Source organism: Coccidioides posadasii, chromosome 4 (assembly GCF_018416015.2).
Source record: "Coccidioides posadasii str. Silveira chromosome 4, complete sequence".
In the NCBI taxonomy this organism is placed as follows: Eukaryota; Fungi; Ascomycota; class Eurotiomycetes; order Onygenales; family Onygenaceae; genus Coccidioides; species Coccidioides posadasii.
In genome coordinates, this window is record NC_089410.1 from 1745834 (window position 1) to 1762146 (window position 16313).

Below are 16313 nucleotides of genomic sequence, written 5' to 3' on the forward strand. Positions count from 1 at the left end.
CATAAAGCTATGTGGATAGGAAAATAGGGTTCAGATGTTTCGATTTTAGAGCTGCCGGAGACAGCACGAAACTGCCTCCGCAAGATGCAAAGATGGTATATGCTTAGAGGTACTATCAGTCATCAAGGGCAATGAGAGAAAGGAAAATAGCCTGTCGCCATCTGTGGATGGGAGTAGGCTGTGATTTGACTGTTTATCGGTCAGGGAGTGTCTGGTGATGCCAGTTCTGGAGCCACTGGGGCAGGTTGTGTTATGGGGCGCTAAACTATTTAAGGAATGGTGCCATCCTGGCACTTTTAGACTTCAAGAAGAGCTCGATCCAGGGCGATTCGTTTGAAACACTACTTTGATTGCTGTGACCAGTCAAATGGAGATAAGTACGGAGCAATTGTCCATATATTGTCACGTATGACTTTGCGAAAATTGGGCAAACCACAACACTTGCCCAATAGACTGCCTGAGGAAGTTCGGCTGCAGGTATGTAACGATTAGTCTCATGATTTGCTCCGTAGTTCAGTTGAAGATCAAGTGTATACACTCCGTACTCCGTACATAATCACAGATCAAACATTTGGGTATCAGATGCCAAAAACAAGGAGATCTAAGCCAGCACGCTCCTTTATGATGGTGGACTTGGAAGACTACTGGGATCCAACCAATCCAGATTCCATCCTTGATCAAGACAGAGATCCAAGCCCAAGCTGGGATCCATCCGCCACCCGCGCATGTCTTCATCCACGTTAGGAATCTTGCTCACGTCAAAATCAACGTTGGGGAGGGCAAGAATGTTTTCGAAGGACACAAATCGATCATCTAAGAATGGAGATTGGCCATCTCCAGACCGCCCAGTGCGCGGGACATCTGAAACAGGTGTCGCTGTTGAGGGCGTGATGTAATCCCTTGAGTCGATATCGGAACGGCCAGTGTGTTGAACAGATCCAGGTGAATAAGCCTGCTGGCAAGATTCTGGTAGTCCAAACTTCCTCCCGGGGCGAAGATAGAACGTTCCAAAATACGGGATAGTAACCTTGCACCCGTTCTGAGAGCCATTTCGGCATTCTTTTGGGGCTTCAGGGGAGCCACATAGCATCTCAAGAACGTTCGCGCACTGCGCTGCCACGGTGCCGTATGGACCAGAAGAAATCTCTCGAAAGAGCCGGGCAGCCTGTCTCAGCATTTGCCAGTCCTCCGCATCCTCCAGCGTTATGTGCTGCGGCATTTTGAGCACTCCAAGCAGATGAATTCCAAGAAGCATCGCGCCAGTAAACATCTGAAAGTCAATCATCTTGCACGCAGTGTACTGCAGGCCGGCATCAGTTCGAATTTTCTGGTAGAATTTAATGCAGTTCCGCGAGGATTCAAGCGCAGCATTGCGGCAGTACCGAGACCCAGCGTCTGAATCCGAGTTTAGAACAAACGGAAGGTGAAGCATCACACGGGTAAAATTGTGCACAAAGTGGCATAAAAGCACGTCACCAGGCCCTGGGTTAGGCTCTACATCTAAGCTACCCTGGCGGAATGGAGCTGAGAGCTCACTGAGTTCCCGATCAAGCTGGAGTGTCTTCGGAAGCGATAGGTTGTTTGGGTCTTGATTTCTATCGATTATCCCGCCATAAAAGAGACATAGTCGATAAACATAACCCTCAGAGGTTTCAAAGAATGCAGTCTTTTCTAAAAGCTGCATATGAGGGGCGACAAAGCGGTCGGGAACGGCGTAAGGAAGGCCCAGTATGAGACTCATATATCTGTCACAGCACACCAATGAACACCAAATATATAAATGTCGCAAGCTCATTCTGTCATTGTGAGGTAGCGCTCGGTTCATTGACAAGTGCAAACCACGTAATTGGGCAGATTCGATACCCCGGCGAAAAAGCCGCCAGGCTCTCCGAGGTCGTCCCCCAACCATGTAGTGCTTTCCGGCGAAAAGCAAGCACTCAATCCCAGAGACAGTGGATGCGATATCGTCATCGCTGAAAATCATACGATCTACAGTGGAGAGGACGTTGTGGGTAAAACTAATTGCAGAGAGAGGGACTTGGAGATCGTGAAAATTGAATGAAGCAGGCGATTGATCAATAGCCATAACGAGAAGGATAAGGAGCTTGGCGAGGTCGCCCAATGCTTCTGGGCTTGCAACTCCCGACCTATCGGCAAGAAAGCGTGATAGATTATCGCCGCAAATTTCAGGGTACTGCTTTAGTAGACCACCGTGCAGATAGGGGAAAGTCTGCAGAATCTTCTGCATGTCCGAGACCGGTGGCATTAGTGAGAGTAGTAAAGATCTTAAGGCTGCATATTTTGGGGACTCGCGTTGCATCGAAAGAGATTCATGATTTTCCCCAGGAACTGCAGATCGGGAGACGACGTGATTATCGAAGAGTGACAATAAGGGCGCCTGCTCATTCTGACCTTTTGGCGCCGAGTCAGCGGACTCTGGCGGCGTCGGAGCACAATTCGTGGAGTAGTCATTATGCGATGCCGAAGCTACCAGAATGAACAGTCAGCGCCGTAATAGTTATGGGCTCAACAAAATCAGAAAAAACAAGACCAACCGAACGAGGACTTAAGCAGCCCACCGTGCAAATGCTTCCCCCTTTCCTCTCCTAGCTGTCTAAGGATGTCTTCCACCGTGCTCTCTAGAACCGCGACACGTTCTCGTAAACTGTACGATGGCTCAGCTGTTCGGGATTGCGACTTATTTAGGTTTACGGGCGCATGCTCCTGGTCGATACAATTCACTCCTCGCGAAAAGCATTCATTGCAGCGTGCGGGCCGCGAAGAACTAAATGTGCATCGGATCTTGCGACGTCGACCTGGATGGGGAGGTATCAGAACAAGCCCGAGGAAAAGGAACAAGATATACGTAGATACAGATAACTGCCACATACATTCAACACAGCTCTTTGTCCCCTTCCTCATTTTTTTGCGAGGCGGCTGAATATCAGAGGTTGCTGGGGGAAAGCTCGAGAGGGCTTTAGACCCCGAGTGGTATATGAAGGGATCCATTTGGAGAAGGGCGTAGTTCTATATTGCGGTCGAGAGGGACAAAAATAGGTCCGGAGTAGACCCAAGCTGGAATGCTGAGATTAACTCTCTACTTCATTGGGAGGGATACCATGGGAGATCATATGCAGCTTGACTCCGGAACAGGAGGAAGCTGCCATGAAAGAAAACGGGCATCATGATGCTCATAAAGTCCGTCGCAAACCTGTCCCACAAGGGCTTCTGAGCTCGTTTCCTAATCTCAGCATTCGGGCGTTTCGGACGAATTTTGTCCGGGCAAACGTCCGATTTCTCGTCCGAGGCTATTATTTGTTAGGGGTTACGTAAGCCAAGCGCTTGCAGAGCTCATCAGTGCCTAGATTAGACGAAATCCCCTTTTCCTCCGTACGGAGTTTGAGTCCATCCATCATGTGGGACTCGGACCATTTTTTGCTCCGTGCACTGAAGATAGGTACTCCGTACCTAAGGTTCCAATAGAATCCCACCTGCAGCTCTCTATTCTATTCGCTCGCTCTAACTAAGGGTTACTCCAATGGATAAAATATGTACAGTCAGAAATGCATCATAAACATCAGTAGAGTCTCTCATATACTCCTTACCGCTAATTTTAAACACCAGCCCAAAACGTGCAGTTAATGGCCTCTTTAGGCCACACTTCCCATTGTTGCCTTCCCCTTGATGTTTCTGGGCCTGGCAAACAAGGAAATGGTGAAGCTCACACCAGCGGTCGTAACGCAGATAATAAACACAACCTTCAATCCATCCATATAGGCAATCAACACGCCATTAAGATCCTCCGATCCAAAGACTTTGTGAAGTTCAGCAGCACCAGTGGCAACCACTAAATCCGGTCTTACGTTAGGTGCAACTTGAGGGAGTTTCTGGAGGAGTTTGTTCACCCAACCGGCTTGTCCGGCCGACACCCAAATGGCACCGCCCATCGTCTGTAAGAACATTGTGATCGCAGTGACACTGGCCAGATCTGAAGAGGCGACGAGCGCCTGATTGACGATAACAGGTATCTGGATAGCAAGGCCTGCACCGATCCCCACGAAGATTTGATATCCGATCCACTTCCCGGTTGGCGTGTCCATGTCGAACATGTAGATTAACCCACTGCCGATTGTAGCAATGCCGGATCCGGCGATCATGAGGTAAGAGTATTGTCCAAAAACAGTGATCAGTCCGCCAGAAATAATTGAGCATATGCTGGTTGCTAAAATGAACGGGAGGTTGCGGATCCCGGACTGGGCTGCGGAAGCGTGCTTAATCGACTGGAAATAGATCGGCAGGTAATAGACCAAAACGAAGAAGGGTCCCGCAAAGAAGAAGACGTAGAGCAATGAAACAAGAATGTCGCGGTTCTTCAACAATCTTGGCTGAAGGAGAGCTCTTTCGTCCATCCAACACTCGTTGATCACGAATAGGATGACCAGCATACCGAAAACCACCAGCGTGCCAATCACCTTAGCATCGGACCATTGCTTCGTGACTCCACCCCACTGCAAAGCCAGCAGGAAGCTCACCACGGCACACATGATGATCGATGTCCCCACTAGATCCATTTGGAGAAGCTTTTCTCGCAATGTCGCTTTAGCCGGTGCAGCAGCGGTCGGTGCCTCGAAGACCAGAATCAAAATCACAATACTGACAGCACCAATAGGAAGGTTGATATAGAAACTAGATTTCATCCGCTGTCAGGCCCGTGCTATCTAGGTGATTATTTCACTGTAATTTTCCACAAGACACTTACCACCAGCGCCAGGATACTTTGTCGGTAAAAACACCTCCCAAGAGAGGGCCAATGACACTAGCAATGCCGTAGGTTGCTCCAAGGATACCGGTATATGCAGGCCGTCGACTGGGGGTTGCAGCAAAGGCGATGATAGTGTACGCGCCACTCGCCAGTCCAGAAGCACCAGCACCAGCAATGGCTCGTCCAACGATCAAGGTCGTGCTATTATTAGCGACGGCGCATACCAAGGACCCCAATTCAAAAACGAAAATCGAAAGCATAAACACCGACTTTAGGGGAAAGTATTTGTACCCTTTACCCCATGTGGACTGGAAGGAAGCGATCGTGAGGAAGAATGCAGAGCCGTACCAGCCAACCTGGTCCAGCGACTTAAACTGGTCGGTGATCTTTGGGATTGCAGTGGCAACGATCGTCATATCCAGTGCCATCAGAAAGACCGCCAGAATCAGGGCAATGACGATAAAGAACGTGGCCAGGGGGCCTGGGTATTCCATTCCATCATCCGCCGCATCTTCGATACTCCTCTCTTCTTCTGGAGCGCCGGCAAAATCGCGAGATTGCTGGGTGGTTTCCCCCGATTTGAGCGACATTGGATCCGAGTCGCCTTGCACCGTGGTGCCAGATGAGGTACTGGGCCTTGGGGTCACCGAGTCCGCTATGCTCAGACCCATGATGTTATAAAGAGAAACGATAACTTTTTGGTGGGAAAAAATTGAAAAGATGGGTTTTCCTTTTCGAGGAGCTCTTGATAAAAGGGCTTGAAATAGTTTCCGTTGCCGGCTCCTTACTCGATGATGATGGACGATGAAGCGACGTAACAGCCGCTCTTATATATTGAGAAGCCATTGAAGCAGTTCTCCGTCGATTCCATTCGGAAACCCCGACATCTTGCTGGAGGAGTCATGATGAGAAAGACCACCGGACGAATTCGTCCGTTCGACGTCAATAGGTTGTCACTTTGGCGGAAGTAGAGAAGCAATCTAATAATGACGTGGAGGATTACTTGTCAGGTTCCAGCCCGCTAACTAGACTCTTGGCTACATTCTCAGCTTTCTAACGAGGAGCCCAGTGAAGCCGGATGGAGTGACGATCCGGTGATGGCTTTCGTAGGGCTGGATTGAGCCCGAGAAGTTGGTTACGGAGAACTGTGATTCACGAATCGGCAGAAATTGCGCCTTGGCTCCGATGCGGACTCATCCATTCTACCAATTACTAATTCCTGCTTATCGGGAATTTCATTACGCCGTCGCTACGGTAGTCCTCCGATAGTTCCTCCGTATAGACCAAACTGCTCATTATCACTCACTGGCAATCGCGATGGAAGAGTCCAGAGCCAGAGAAAAGTCAATAAGATACGTGGACGAGAGACCTCTTATCCTGACCCAGAGGCTCAACTTTTCTCTCTCTCCGTCAAGTTACAACAAGCAGCCGCTCGAAGGAATGGTAAGCAGTGGCACCTACAGATGCCCCAACCCTATTCCTAGGACTGAAATCGGCCTCGTGTACGGAGTCGCCTGGAATATTTCGGGTCAAGACGGACGAGTCGACGCGAAGATTTCCGTTGCTCAACCCCCAGAGCAGATCAAAAGTTTGATCGACATATGAAAGAGCTAGTTCAATCAGCTTTCGCTGTTGCCTAGTCTAAGAGATCGTTTTTGGCAGATGTCTGGGGGACAATATTGAACCTCAACCCTACATACTTGCTACCCAGGGATCCATATCCATTATTTTTACTTTCAAAATGAGTCTAGTTTATCCCAGATCTTTTTGCCTAATGGAGAACGTGAGGTGGGTGTAAACTGCCACGAGAAAGGTTCGTTAATAGCCCGGGTTCTCCTATTTGCATAATATAATGGTGATCGATTTACATATAGCTCAAGTTGATATAAATGCAATTATGCAAAGAGAAACTACTTTAATCTGCAATAATGTTGCAGAGCTGATAAGGTATTTTGGGCGCAGAGATACTGTGGGCAACAAGCATGTAGTTATTACCTGTAAGTAAGGGGTTACTACAGAGTTATCGGACGCGGCCCAGTTTTCCACCATACCCAATCCGTCCACCGTTTGGATTGAGTAACTACAGTACTGCCCTCGAGCCGTCGCCCCCGCTGGTTGCCTCCCGGAACAAGACCGGGAGTGGGGTTCGAACCACCCAAGCTTTAAACCTTCAGCTTAGTGACGCCAGACATATGCATGGTTGTGGGCCTTCAAGGCTGTTAAGCAGTATGCCCTGTTTGCTTGTGACACTTTGCTTTATCAGTCTATTAGTAGTTTCTGGTGAGGTCTCATTGACAACCAGGGAGGTTTTAAGACTGTGGAAAGTGCAGTAATGGGAGTCCTGTGAAAGACAACCACACAGCAGACACCTATACAGAGTACATGGGTATGTAAGGAGCAGTTTCAAAGCTATTAATCTATTAAATGTGAGGCTTTAGCTGTTGAGAATAGGGTAGCTAGTTACATCACAACCAGGAAACCCCCCGGGAGGGGGGGGATGGGGGAAGAAACCATAAGGGGATCAGCTTTTCTGTTATGTCTTGTATGGACTGAAGTGGCAGTTCACACAAGGGGAGCCACAACCCTTGATGAGCCTTTCTTTTATTCTGCTTGTTGTGCGCCATCTGACTACTGTAGTTAGCACACTACTAAACAGCTAGTGAACTAGGACAATGAATATGTGTGTGGTGGGGTGATTGCTTGCTTGAGTTTGCGAAATGAGATGCAGGTGGAAACAATGTTTTCTAGAATAGCGTGTTTACTTGGTTAGTGTGCAATTCAGCTTATGTGGTGCATCCTCAAGCTTAATCATGACCAATTATCAAGCAACGCTGCCGTTGTTCTGGGCTTACTAGGCAACAAAGCATACGTCAAAATTGGGCCCTGGACACAGTATTTCATGAGGATAACTTTGTCTTCTTCGTCTTCTTCTTCTTCTTCTACGAGGCCTTTCTCAAAAATATTACATTGGTTCCTATTTTATTCCCATACATTTGCCAATCATTCCAGGTGAGCCTGTTCAATATCGTGCACCCGGAGCCTCCTTTGGGCAAACGGGGCGAAACCTTGGCATCCCGAACTCAGGCAGTTCCAGTTAATGTGAGGCCACCGATTTCGAAACCCGAATTTTGAGAAGCATACTCGGAACACCAAAATCACAAAGTATCGAATCTAGGGACAGAACGGAGGAGTATATATTTGCGAAAGAATTTTACGTCCTGAGACGACGGAAACCGTGTGAATTTAAATCTCCAAACGCCTGTCCAATCTTCCTCGAGTAAATCTGATATCCATCCTCAAAACACAAGTTGAGCGAAAATCTCAACCGGAAACCTAAGCAATTATGCCTCTCACTGAGCTTGCCCTTCTTCATCTTAAACCCACAATCACTGTCGACAATGCCGCTCTTCAGTCCTCCCTCCGATCCGCAAAGCACGCTATGGAATCGTTCACTGGCTACCCATTCCACTTCTTTACGCAGGTCGAAGACCCTTCTTATATTTACATCATCGGCAACTGGACCAGCCTCACCCAGCATGTCGATCAATGGATTCCCTCAGAAAAAAACCAGGCATTGTTAGAAGCTTTAGAGAATTTGCTTACCGTGGAGTGGATGTTTCATTTGGACATTGACCAGCTGGCGACCAAGGAAGGTTCAGAAGGCATCATGCCATTCTCAGCACCAATAGTTGCGATTGTGAGACATTTCATAGCCGCGGGGAAGAAGGATAGTTTTGTGGCTACATTCGAGAAGAATAAGCAGTCCCTGGTCGAATTCACGGCCCCCCAGCCAATCTGTGGAGGGTGGAGGATCGATCGTGAACAGGAATCTGGGAAGGATGGTGCGGAGAAAGACGAGTTTGTATTATTCTCTGGGTGGCGCAACATTGCACATCATGTTGATTTCGCGCAAACCGAAACATTTGAGAGGTATAAGGAAATAAGGGACTATCTAGCTGCTTTTGAGGTTAAGCATGCAACAAGATGGGAGATATAGGCGCGATGCAGGGTATAATCAAGCAAAAGGAAATGGCTGTTCTTGGCTATCTGATACATATGAAACCTTTGTGAATGTGATTCCAGAAACAATACTGAAATAAAAAAAAAATTTTCCCCAGGAAGCAAACAAGGCAAGAGAAAGAAAAAGAATCTTCAGGGGAATCTGACAATGCGGATCCTTGAAATGATGTCACCAGAGTTTTGCCTGAAACAATTAGGATGAAAATTGCAATTTGGGTCGCTTGCTCTAAAACACCAAGCAAGCAAATGAAGAAACTCCATATACTCCATCTGAAGAAAAGAAAGAAAAAATAACAAAAGAAACATTGTGAGGCTATGCTTTGATACTTAGAGTGAACGGAAGGCCTGTTCCAAATACATATTGAACAGTTGTTCATCAAGCACAGCTCCGAACCTAATTGAAAGTCATCTGTCAGCACCATCTCCAGAGTAAAGCAGCCTAGAACACCCAAGAATACTCAGGAATCACACATACCCAAAACATTGGACTTCCTTTCTCAGCTGTACAGTCAAATTTCGCAAATTTTCCGCATTAAGCTTGTGAAACAAGGAGTGCTGTTTAATCCTATTCCATGCTTGCACTGGAGTTATATCACCTTCAAGGTTCAACGCACCAGCGAGGTCAAAAAGCCGATCAAGATGGCAGGCGGGAATCTCCCATGTGTCATTATCACGAAGTACATCCGGACCATTGGCAAGCAATGGTGTTTGGAAAGTAAGAATGTGACCAGAGAATGGGGACTTTGCACAAGATGTCCTTGCATGTTGTAAGCAGTGGCGTTCCAAGCTTTTCCAATAACTAAGTCAGCAACCGTCCTGATTTACTTTTTGGTTGGGGGGGGGGTAGGGTGAATGTACAAGAGAACAAAATCAACTCCAACTTGCGTGGCATCTAATCCGAGGGGATGACCTTGGGAAGACGTTGGCAGCACTGCATGGTTGCAATGATTTGGTCCTACAGTATGGTTCGGAGGGCTTTGTGAGGCGGCATTCGGAGAGTCATTCGTAATGGCGGGTTGCAGGCAACAGGGAGTTTGGTCTGGAGTTGGCATCTTTCGGCTGTCTAGATCTATGGGATCTGGCGGGAATATCCGTGGCTTGTCGAGAGCACCATCCACAGAAACTTGTAAGCGCTGCTCATCACCGGGATTCCCAATCACCCTAACGATAGTGGGTGGTCGAGTCTGGGCACTTGGAGCTTGGGCCTTTCCCGGAAATGGGATTCCATTCGCAAGCATGATATCACGAAGTATCTTGTTCTCGTCCACTATTTTCTGCGTCTCCATCGTTATGGAATCCTCCTCATCGCGCAAGGTACGAAACTCCCGTTCGAGGGCCTTGATATAATTTTCCTTTCTCTCTCGGTGATTGCTGGCAGTATAGAAAATTATAAGAACCCTGGCCGTGATCCGCGGAGCTGTCTCACAACTATGTACTCACCGCTGGGCTCTCCTGACCTGTTCCCGCCGTCGCGCATGCGCAGCCTTTGCTGCGTCGGTTTCGTTTTCAGCCGTGAGTGTGCCTATTAAACCTTCAACATCATGCCACTATAGTGAAAATAATATAACACAGGCCGATCCGGAACCATGATGTGTACCACGAGGCATAGAGGGATTGGCATCGTTGGCGGACAAAAAGAAAAAATCAAAAGCACAGTTCCACATCGTAACACGATCAAGGTGCCGGTGAGGATGCGTCGAGGGTGATTTCATAGAGAGGATCAACCCGCCGCGGCGCCTGATCTGTGCGGCTGGGGTTGCTCTCTGGGCAACTCGTAAGGAGATTAATAGATGGAGACCCCACGAGTCCCTAGTCGACCAACAGCGAATAGAAACTTGACAAAATGGAGCAAAAGGGAAAAAAAAAAAAATTCCAAAAGCTTCGGAAGCGAATAATTGAAGGGGGTGCAACACTCACCATTTTTCAGTTTCGAAATGCGCCCCAAGAGCGGAATTTTCTTCTTCGATCGCTGCCACAGCGAATCCGTCAAGGTTGTGGTCGACATGATTGACAAATCTTTTTTGGGCTCTTCCTTGTTCCTTTTTTCCCCTTTCAAACCCGGCTGTTTCGCACCAAAATGGGACACTGGGCGGACCTCGTGAAGAAAAGCTTCCAAGCTCGAGACCTTTTAGAATGCGACTAATAAAGATTCCAAATCATCAAGCCCGCATCATGCACAACCTAAATCTGCATGCGGATGATTGGGAAAGAAATGTGCATACACCAACCTCTGAGAAGACTTGAGAGATTCCTAAACCCCTGAAGGAGAGAAAACAAATGGGCTTGAAGAGAGAAGGGTCGTTCTGGGGCCAGAGAGATTGTTGGATTCCAGGGAGAATGGGCAAGGAAAAAGCATACACAAACTAGCTGGATCAGGAATAGGAGGCAGCGATGAAGTGAGGCATCATATTCTGATTTGCTGCTCGAACGCCTTATGTTGTACTCACCATGAGGCCTGAGCAAGCGAATTTCGGCAAGTTCCTGGCTCGGATCTTCTGGTAAAACCGAAGGGGGTTGTTTCGTCATCCCCGTCCTCGACGCCTCAGGGAGAGTGGCGGAGGCGCGACGATGCACCCAAGGTTTGACTCAAACCCTGATAGGCGACCCGCCTTGGCAGCAAAACTCAATTCGCGACACTTTGTCACTCTGTCTTGCCCTTGCGGAAGAACTCTCCCCCTTCCCCCCTCTTAGCTGCCATGGAAATGTCACTTGATGTCAATCCCCCAGGGCTCTTGTGTAACCTGAGAGGAGAGCACATGTGGAATCACATTCGCTGCCTTCGAACGGGTCGTGGAAGGCATCATGGCCGCCTCATACTTACTCTCCCAGCCCGGTCAGCCCAAACCCGGCCCATCGGAACAATGGCTATACCAGATCTCCAGCCAGACGCGTTGGATGCCGCAGTGCGGATAAGTTACTTGCAACCGCTGATGTGCTTGGTGGAGACCTTTTACCAATTGCGTGTACGAAGTGCACATTCCTAAAGAAGCACGACGTGCATGCATTTATATGTCGTCTGATGAGGAATCTTTACTTTGGGCGCGGGTGGCCCAACTTGACGGAAATCGCTGATGCAGGACACGGTAAAGTGATAGTGAATGTCAGATAATTGTGGTAATTAACTATACGTCAACCCCTTCCCGTGCTCCCTTCAGGGCGTTCCTCAAACCTCCCGGGACGGGAGTTTAAACGCAGCCACCCTACTTGTTACGAAATCCGCCGATTGTCTGCCCATTGGTTCAACCGCAAGGAATGATCTTGAATACTTTTCTAACCGCGTCGATTTTTCCGTGCATCTCCGCAAGAGCGGACCGCTTTCGTTCCATAGGAACCTCGTCATTTGGATCCACTGAGATTTCACGTTCCAGTTCCACCTCGTCTACCCCATGTTCAAAATCGGTCCGATCGAGCACGATATTAACATTGCCCTTTCTACTCCGTACACGTCCTGAAACGGGGCGATCTACGCTAGCCAAAAGTTGCTAGACAGAACGTATAAGATTGGGATTAACACTACAAACAATCTTTGCGGTTTCGGAGGGTGAGTCGACCTCGAACTACAGTAGGACATAACGAGCCTTAGGATCCGGGCGCACTTTAGCTTGGCCATTTCTTGTTTCGATTGCGTAGCCCACGTTCTATGTGGCGATAAAAGCATGTCTCTATGAAAATAAGCATCCTCTCAAAGTTTCGACAGCCAAGATCGTCGAGACGTAAAACCGGGCGGTGAGCGTCCCCACTAAGAAAACCTCTGGATTTATCATTGAAGCAGAGTTTGCATTCCACTTCAATGATTAGCCGGAGCATGCGGTCGAAAAGTCCGGCTTGCATAACTATTTGAGGCCCTGCCTACTGATCTTTGCGGAGTCTTGTTGAAGATGCAACGGAAACTTGCAGGCCCATAACATCTTTGACCCAACATCAATACTCTATCCGCAAACAAAATTAGAGTTTCTCGGCTTATCATTGAAGCAAGGGCTTCCACGGCTGCGATTAGGCATCGGATTTTGGAACAAACTGAGCCAATAATAAAGTTGAACCAGTGTTGGGATTCCCTATCTTGATTGATTTCATACGGAGTGCGGAGCACTCAGTTAAATATTCTGGCGAAAGAACATTTTTCTGGGGGCTTTAGGCAGGCATTTTAAAGGACTCAGCTCAGTCCACGGACTTCAATGAGATTTCCAGGATATTAACACTTTTATGTCATTCTCTTCTCAGTATATGGTGCACATCGGAGTTTCGCTGGTCAGATGTCCTACTCATCAGCCTTCTAGCCCAACATGGTATCCTGTATATTGGACCTCAGCCTTCATTGAGATTGCTCCAAATCGCTTTCTGCTGCTGGGTTTTAAGAAGGGCATCGTGAGACATTTCCTTCTCTATGCTCGAATCAACCTAGTTCATGCTGGAAAGATCCTCTAGGGACGAATAGAGTGCAATAATTATAACATCTTTGAGGATGTACTCGACGATACCGATCCACAATACTCACGGTCTTCTCTTCATGCTGACGATATCTTTTTCCAAAGCATCTCATTGGTGTATTCATCTCATCCGGGGAGCGTTCGGCTCAAGAATGTAGTTTCGCTTTATCTTTCGGGGCAATTGAGAAGGATCGCAACACCCGGCCGCACAATCCATCTTCCCCCCCCTTCTTCTTTGTCCATCTTTGGTTGCAAGAGATTGAGGATGACCTCGCCTGGAAGAAGATCAGGATTATTGGTGTGATCGCGGATACTCTTCGCATCCGGGTCTGTGGAGCGACAGGTCTCCCCCATAGAGGCGCAGACAGAAAAATGATACATGTTATACTCCGTAGCCCTGGCACAATCGTCGGCCAAGGCTCCTTTCTCAGGGCTGCCGGGTGGTCCTATTGACATTGAGTATCCTTTTAGAGGACCGCTTTTCAATTTCTATTGCGCATGTGCCTTATCACCTAAGAAGGTAATTGTTGGAGCCATATTTCTCTGGGTGTCTTTCTTGACCATTTGGGCGAAGAAGCGGAATGCAGACAGGAGGTACTAAGCACAGCCAAGGTAGCGCACACGGAGCCAAACATCACCAGTGACCATGCTTTCTTATAGATCGACGAAGTGGCTCCTGAAGAGTGTCGCTCACCGAAAATTCCGCCTAAGCGACTGAATAATAGGTCATCCCTTAACAAATTGCCGCCCCAGACACAGATGTCATATAGCTGCAGCTTCGATGATTCTCCCGAAGACATATCCACCACCCCTCGAGTTAAACTTCGTATTTCCTGTTTCTAATATTCTTGGTAGCTCTCCAACCCTATTTATTTAAGGCCTGAACAGCTCAATATAAGGCTGGAAATATGATGTTTTGATATCCCCATTCCCCAAGCCCACTCAGTGGAACAATGCCATTTGGATGCTGACCCTGGCTCGCGCTATAATCGCCCCTTGCATATTTAGTTAACATCCTGGTGTGGCGCAGCGGGCTGTTTCTAATTTAAGGGCAAAATTGCGCTGCTCCTGTAGCTGCATATGTAGGATCACTGTTGGGCAGGTTGGACTTCTCTCGCCAAACAGTCGCGCATTAAAACTGAGCAGCTCCCGGAAATCAGAGGTGTCCTCCCTCATGATGCAGGAATACACCGTATCGCTCCTCTGGCTTCAGACCACCCGATTCAAAACTTGAGGTTCAAAAAACAAGCGCAACATTTAACCTGCTCGCTTCTAACGATAGGACGAGCTCGTACCGAAAAAGCAGCCGATCCATCAATATGGGCAACCCCAACGAAGCAGAGGCGGCTACGACAGAGCAAAATGACACCGCACCACCGCCATACTCACCATGCGAGCCGCCATCACAACCATTCTCCACCTGTCAACATGTATCGCCCGTTGCCCATTTCTCGATGAACCAGTCTGTCTCGCCATATCACCCGTTCCCCACTGCTTTGAGTGCGTATTATCAGTGGAAAATCACTCGGGTCTTCCACCTGGGCGATTCGACCAACCACAAGCTTTACACTGCTTCAACACATGCTGGTATTTCTTCGAAAGGGCCAAACATACCCTGCGTTGTCCTCTATAACGGCCCGAGTGACAAGGACCCCGCGCTGGCCGTCGTCAGTGAGCACAAGGGCTGGAATCTCAAATCACCTATCAGCGTTATCACCCTTCCACCATTAACCCCGTCGTCTGGCCCGGGCCTCAACCTGACCATCGATCCCGCTGCGCAAGGGGACACAAGTTCGGTGACAGAGATTATGCGCGCCAGTGTCTTGACTGACCGGAAAACTGTTGTGTTTCGCTTCTCGATTGAGGTTGGCCGTGACGGCTTCCGACGCGAGCGATTCGAATGGCGAAAACTGAAGACTGACGACCCAGACTATGCAAAACGTGCGGTTAAGCTCTTACGTTTTCGCTCCAGTCCCACGTCGGCCTCCTCCAAGGATGGGTCGGGAGCAGCCAGTTTCGAAGGAAATGGTAGTGATGGATGGGGGGATGGCTGTGAGGTCGAAGTTGTTGCGGTATTTGAGTGGAAGCCGGTTTGGTCCATGAACAAGCCTTTTAACATTCGCTTCATGGGGAGTGGAAAGACGGGCGAGTTGGGAGACCGATGGGCCGTCATGGCTATCATCACGGGAATGAGGATCTGGTTCCTTGACAGCCAGAACAGGACCATTGCTACGAGTATTGAGTAAGAGCCTGCGAATCAATTTTACATGACGAAGATTCGATTACACTCTAGTTTGAAAATTCGGAGGCGCCATGTATTAGATGGGGTGGCAATAAATTGGCTAGCCTCAGATATTCAAGCCGATGAACTTGAGAATCACACTCCCTAGCTAACTCCAGTTCACCATCACTTCGATAAGACCATCGATATCGATCAGTCCACACCACTTGCAGCCGCCGCTATCATACGAACGTCTCCTTATCCACTAGAGGTCACCAGTCATCACGACTGGGGCTAAACGCCTCGGTTTCAAATGCTCGTCTATTCTATCATGATAATGATTAACGGTAACTACATACACAGGGTGTTCGCCATGTGACTTACCACCGACCATACTCATTATTTCCTCTCCGACAAGCCGACACCAACACCTATACCAAGGGCAGTCCCAATTACTACGCCGCTGATGATCCCGATGATGAGGAGCTTCACACGATGAGCTCTCACAGGTGGTGCCTTTTCATACACACCAGTATACTCGGACGATGGTCTTGTAAACACAGAGGAATCCTTGAAAGACATCTCGGGAATAAGGGAACTTGATCAAAATTCGTAGGATGTTCAACAAGAAATTTTCGGGCTGCAGTCTAAGAGATGGATCATAATGGAGGTTTGGTGTGAGGATGCGATATGAAAGAGAGACAACCGATTTAATATATCTCTGATGGACGCAAAGTACAGCCGTGACTACTATTCTCGACTTTCGGTCTTAATCAAAGCTGCATGGGATTATTTTACTAACCGAAACAGTCTCTATTTTGGGGGTACCAACGTCAAAGGATTAGCCCCTGCATATCCACAGCCATCACCAACCTTGCCCTAG

At 48.3% G+C, this 16313-nt stretch overlaps 6 protein-coding genes across 6 annotated transcripts; 2 read left to right on the top strand and 4 right to left on the bottom strand.

The window, feature by feature from the left end:
- Positions 1-619: 619 nt before the first annotated feature.
- D8B26_007412 (uncharacterized protein) lies at positions 620-3009 on the bottom strand (the record flags this gene model as incomplete). The annotated part of the gene is made up of 3 exons (XM_003066950.2): positions 620-2487; positions 2556-2816; positions 2892-3009. The coding sequence occupies 3 exons, from the start codon at positions 3007-3009 to the stop codon at positions 620-622; spliced, it is 2247 nt and encodes a 748-aa protein (XP_003066996.2).
- A 641-nt stretch (positions 3010-3650) lies between these two features.
- Positions 3651-5433, bottom strand: D8B26_007413 (uncharacterized protein; the record flags this gene model as incomplete). The annotated part of the gene is made up of 2 exons (XM_003066951.2): positions 3651-4686; positions 4760-5433. 2 exons carry the CDS (start codon positions 5431-5433, stop codon positions 3651-3653), a joined length of 1710 nt encoding a protein of 569 aa, XP_003066997.2.
- A 2620-nt stretch (positions 5434-8053) lies between these two features.
- D8B26_007414 (uncharacterized protein) lies at positions 8054-9053 on the top strand. The gene has a single exon (XM_003066952.2). It carries the CDS (start codon positions 8106-8108, stop codon positions 8757-8759), a length of 654 nt encoding a protein of 217 aa, XP_003066998.1. The 5' UTR covers positions 8054-8105; the 3' UTR covers positions 8760-9053.
- A 56-nt stretch (positions 9054-9109) lies between these two features.
- Positions 9110-11042, bottom strand: D8B26_007415 (uncharacterized protein; the record flags this gene model as incomplete). The annotated part of the gene is made up of 5 exons (XM_066125531.1): positions 10700-11042; positions 10223-10304; positions 9641-10153; positions 9258-9569; positions 9110-9176 (listed from the first exon to the last, which is right to left on the bottom strand). Exons 1-5 carry the CDS (start codon positions 10785-10787, stop codon positions 9110-9112), a joined length of 1062 nt encoding a protein of 353 aa, XP_065981614.1. The 5' UTR covers positions 10788-11042.
- Positions 11043-14457: 3415 nt separating this feature from the next.
- On the top strand, positions 14458-15702 carry D8B26_007416 (uncharacterized protein). The gene has a single exon (XM_003066953.2). It carries the CDS (start codon positions 14529-14531, stop codon positions 15453-15455), a length of 927 nt encoding a protein of 308 aa, XP_003066999.2. The 5' UTR covers positions 14458-14528; the 3' UTR covers positions 15456-15702.
- A 127-nt stretch (positions 15703-15829) lies between these two features.
- On the bottom strand, positions 15830-16012 carry D8B26_007417 (uncharacterized protein; the record flags this gene model as incomplete). The annotated part of the gene is made up of 1 exon (XM_066125532.1): positions 15830-16012. One exon carries the CDS (start codon positions 16010-16012, stop codon positions 15830-15832), a length of 183 nt encoding a protein of 60 aa, XP_065981615.1.
- Between the last annotated feature and the right edge of the window lie 301 nt (positions 16013-16313).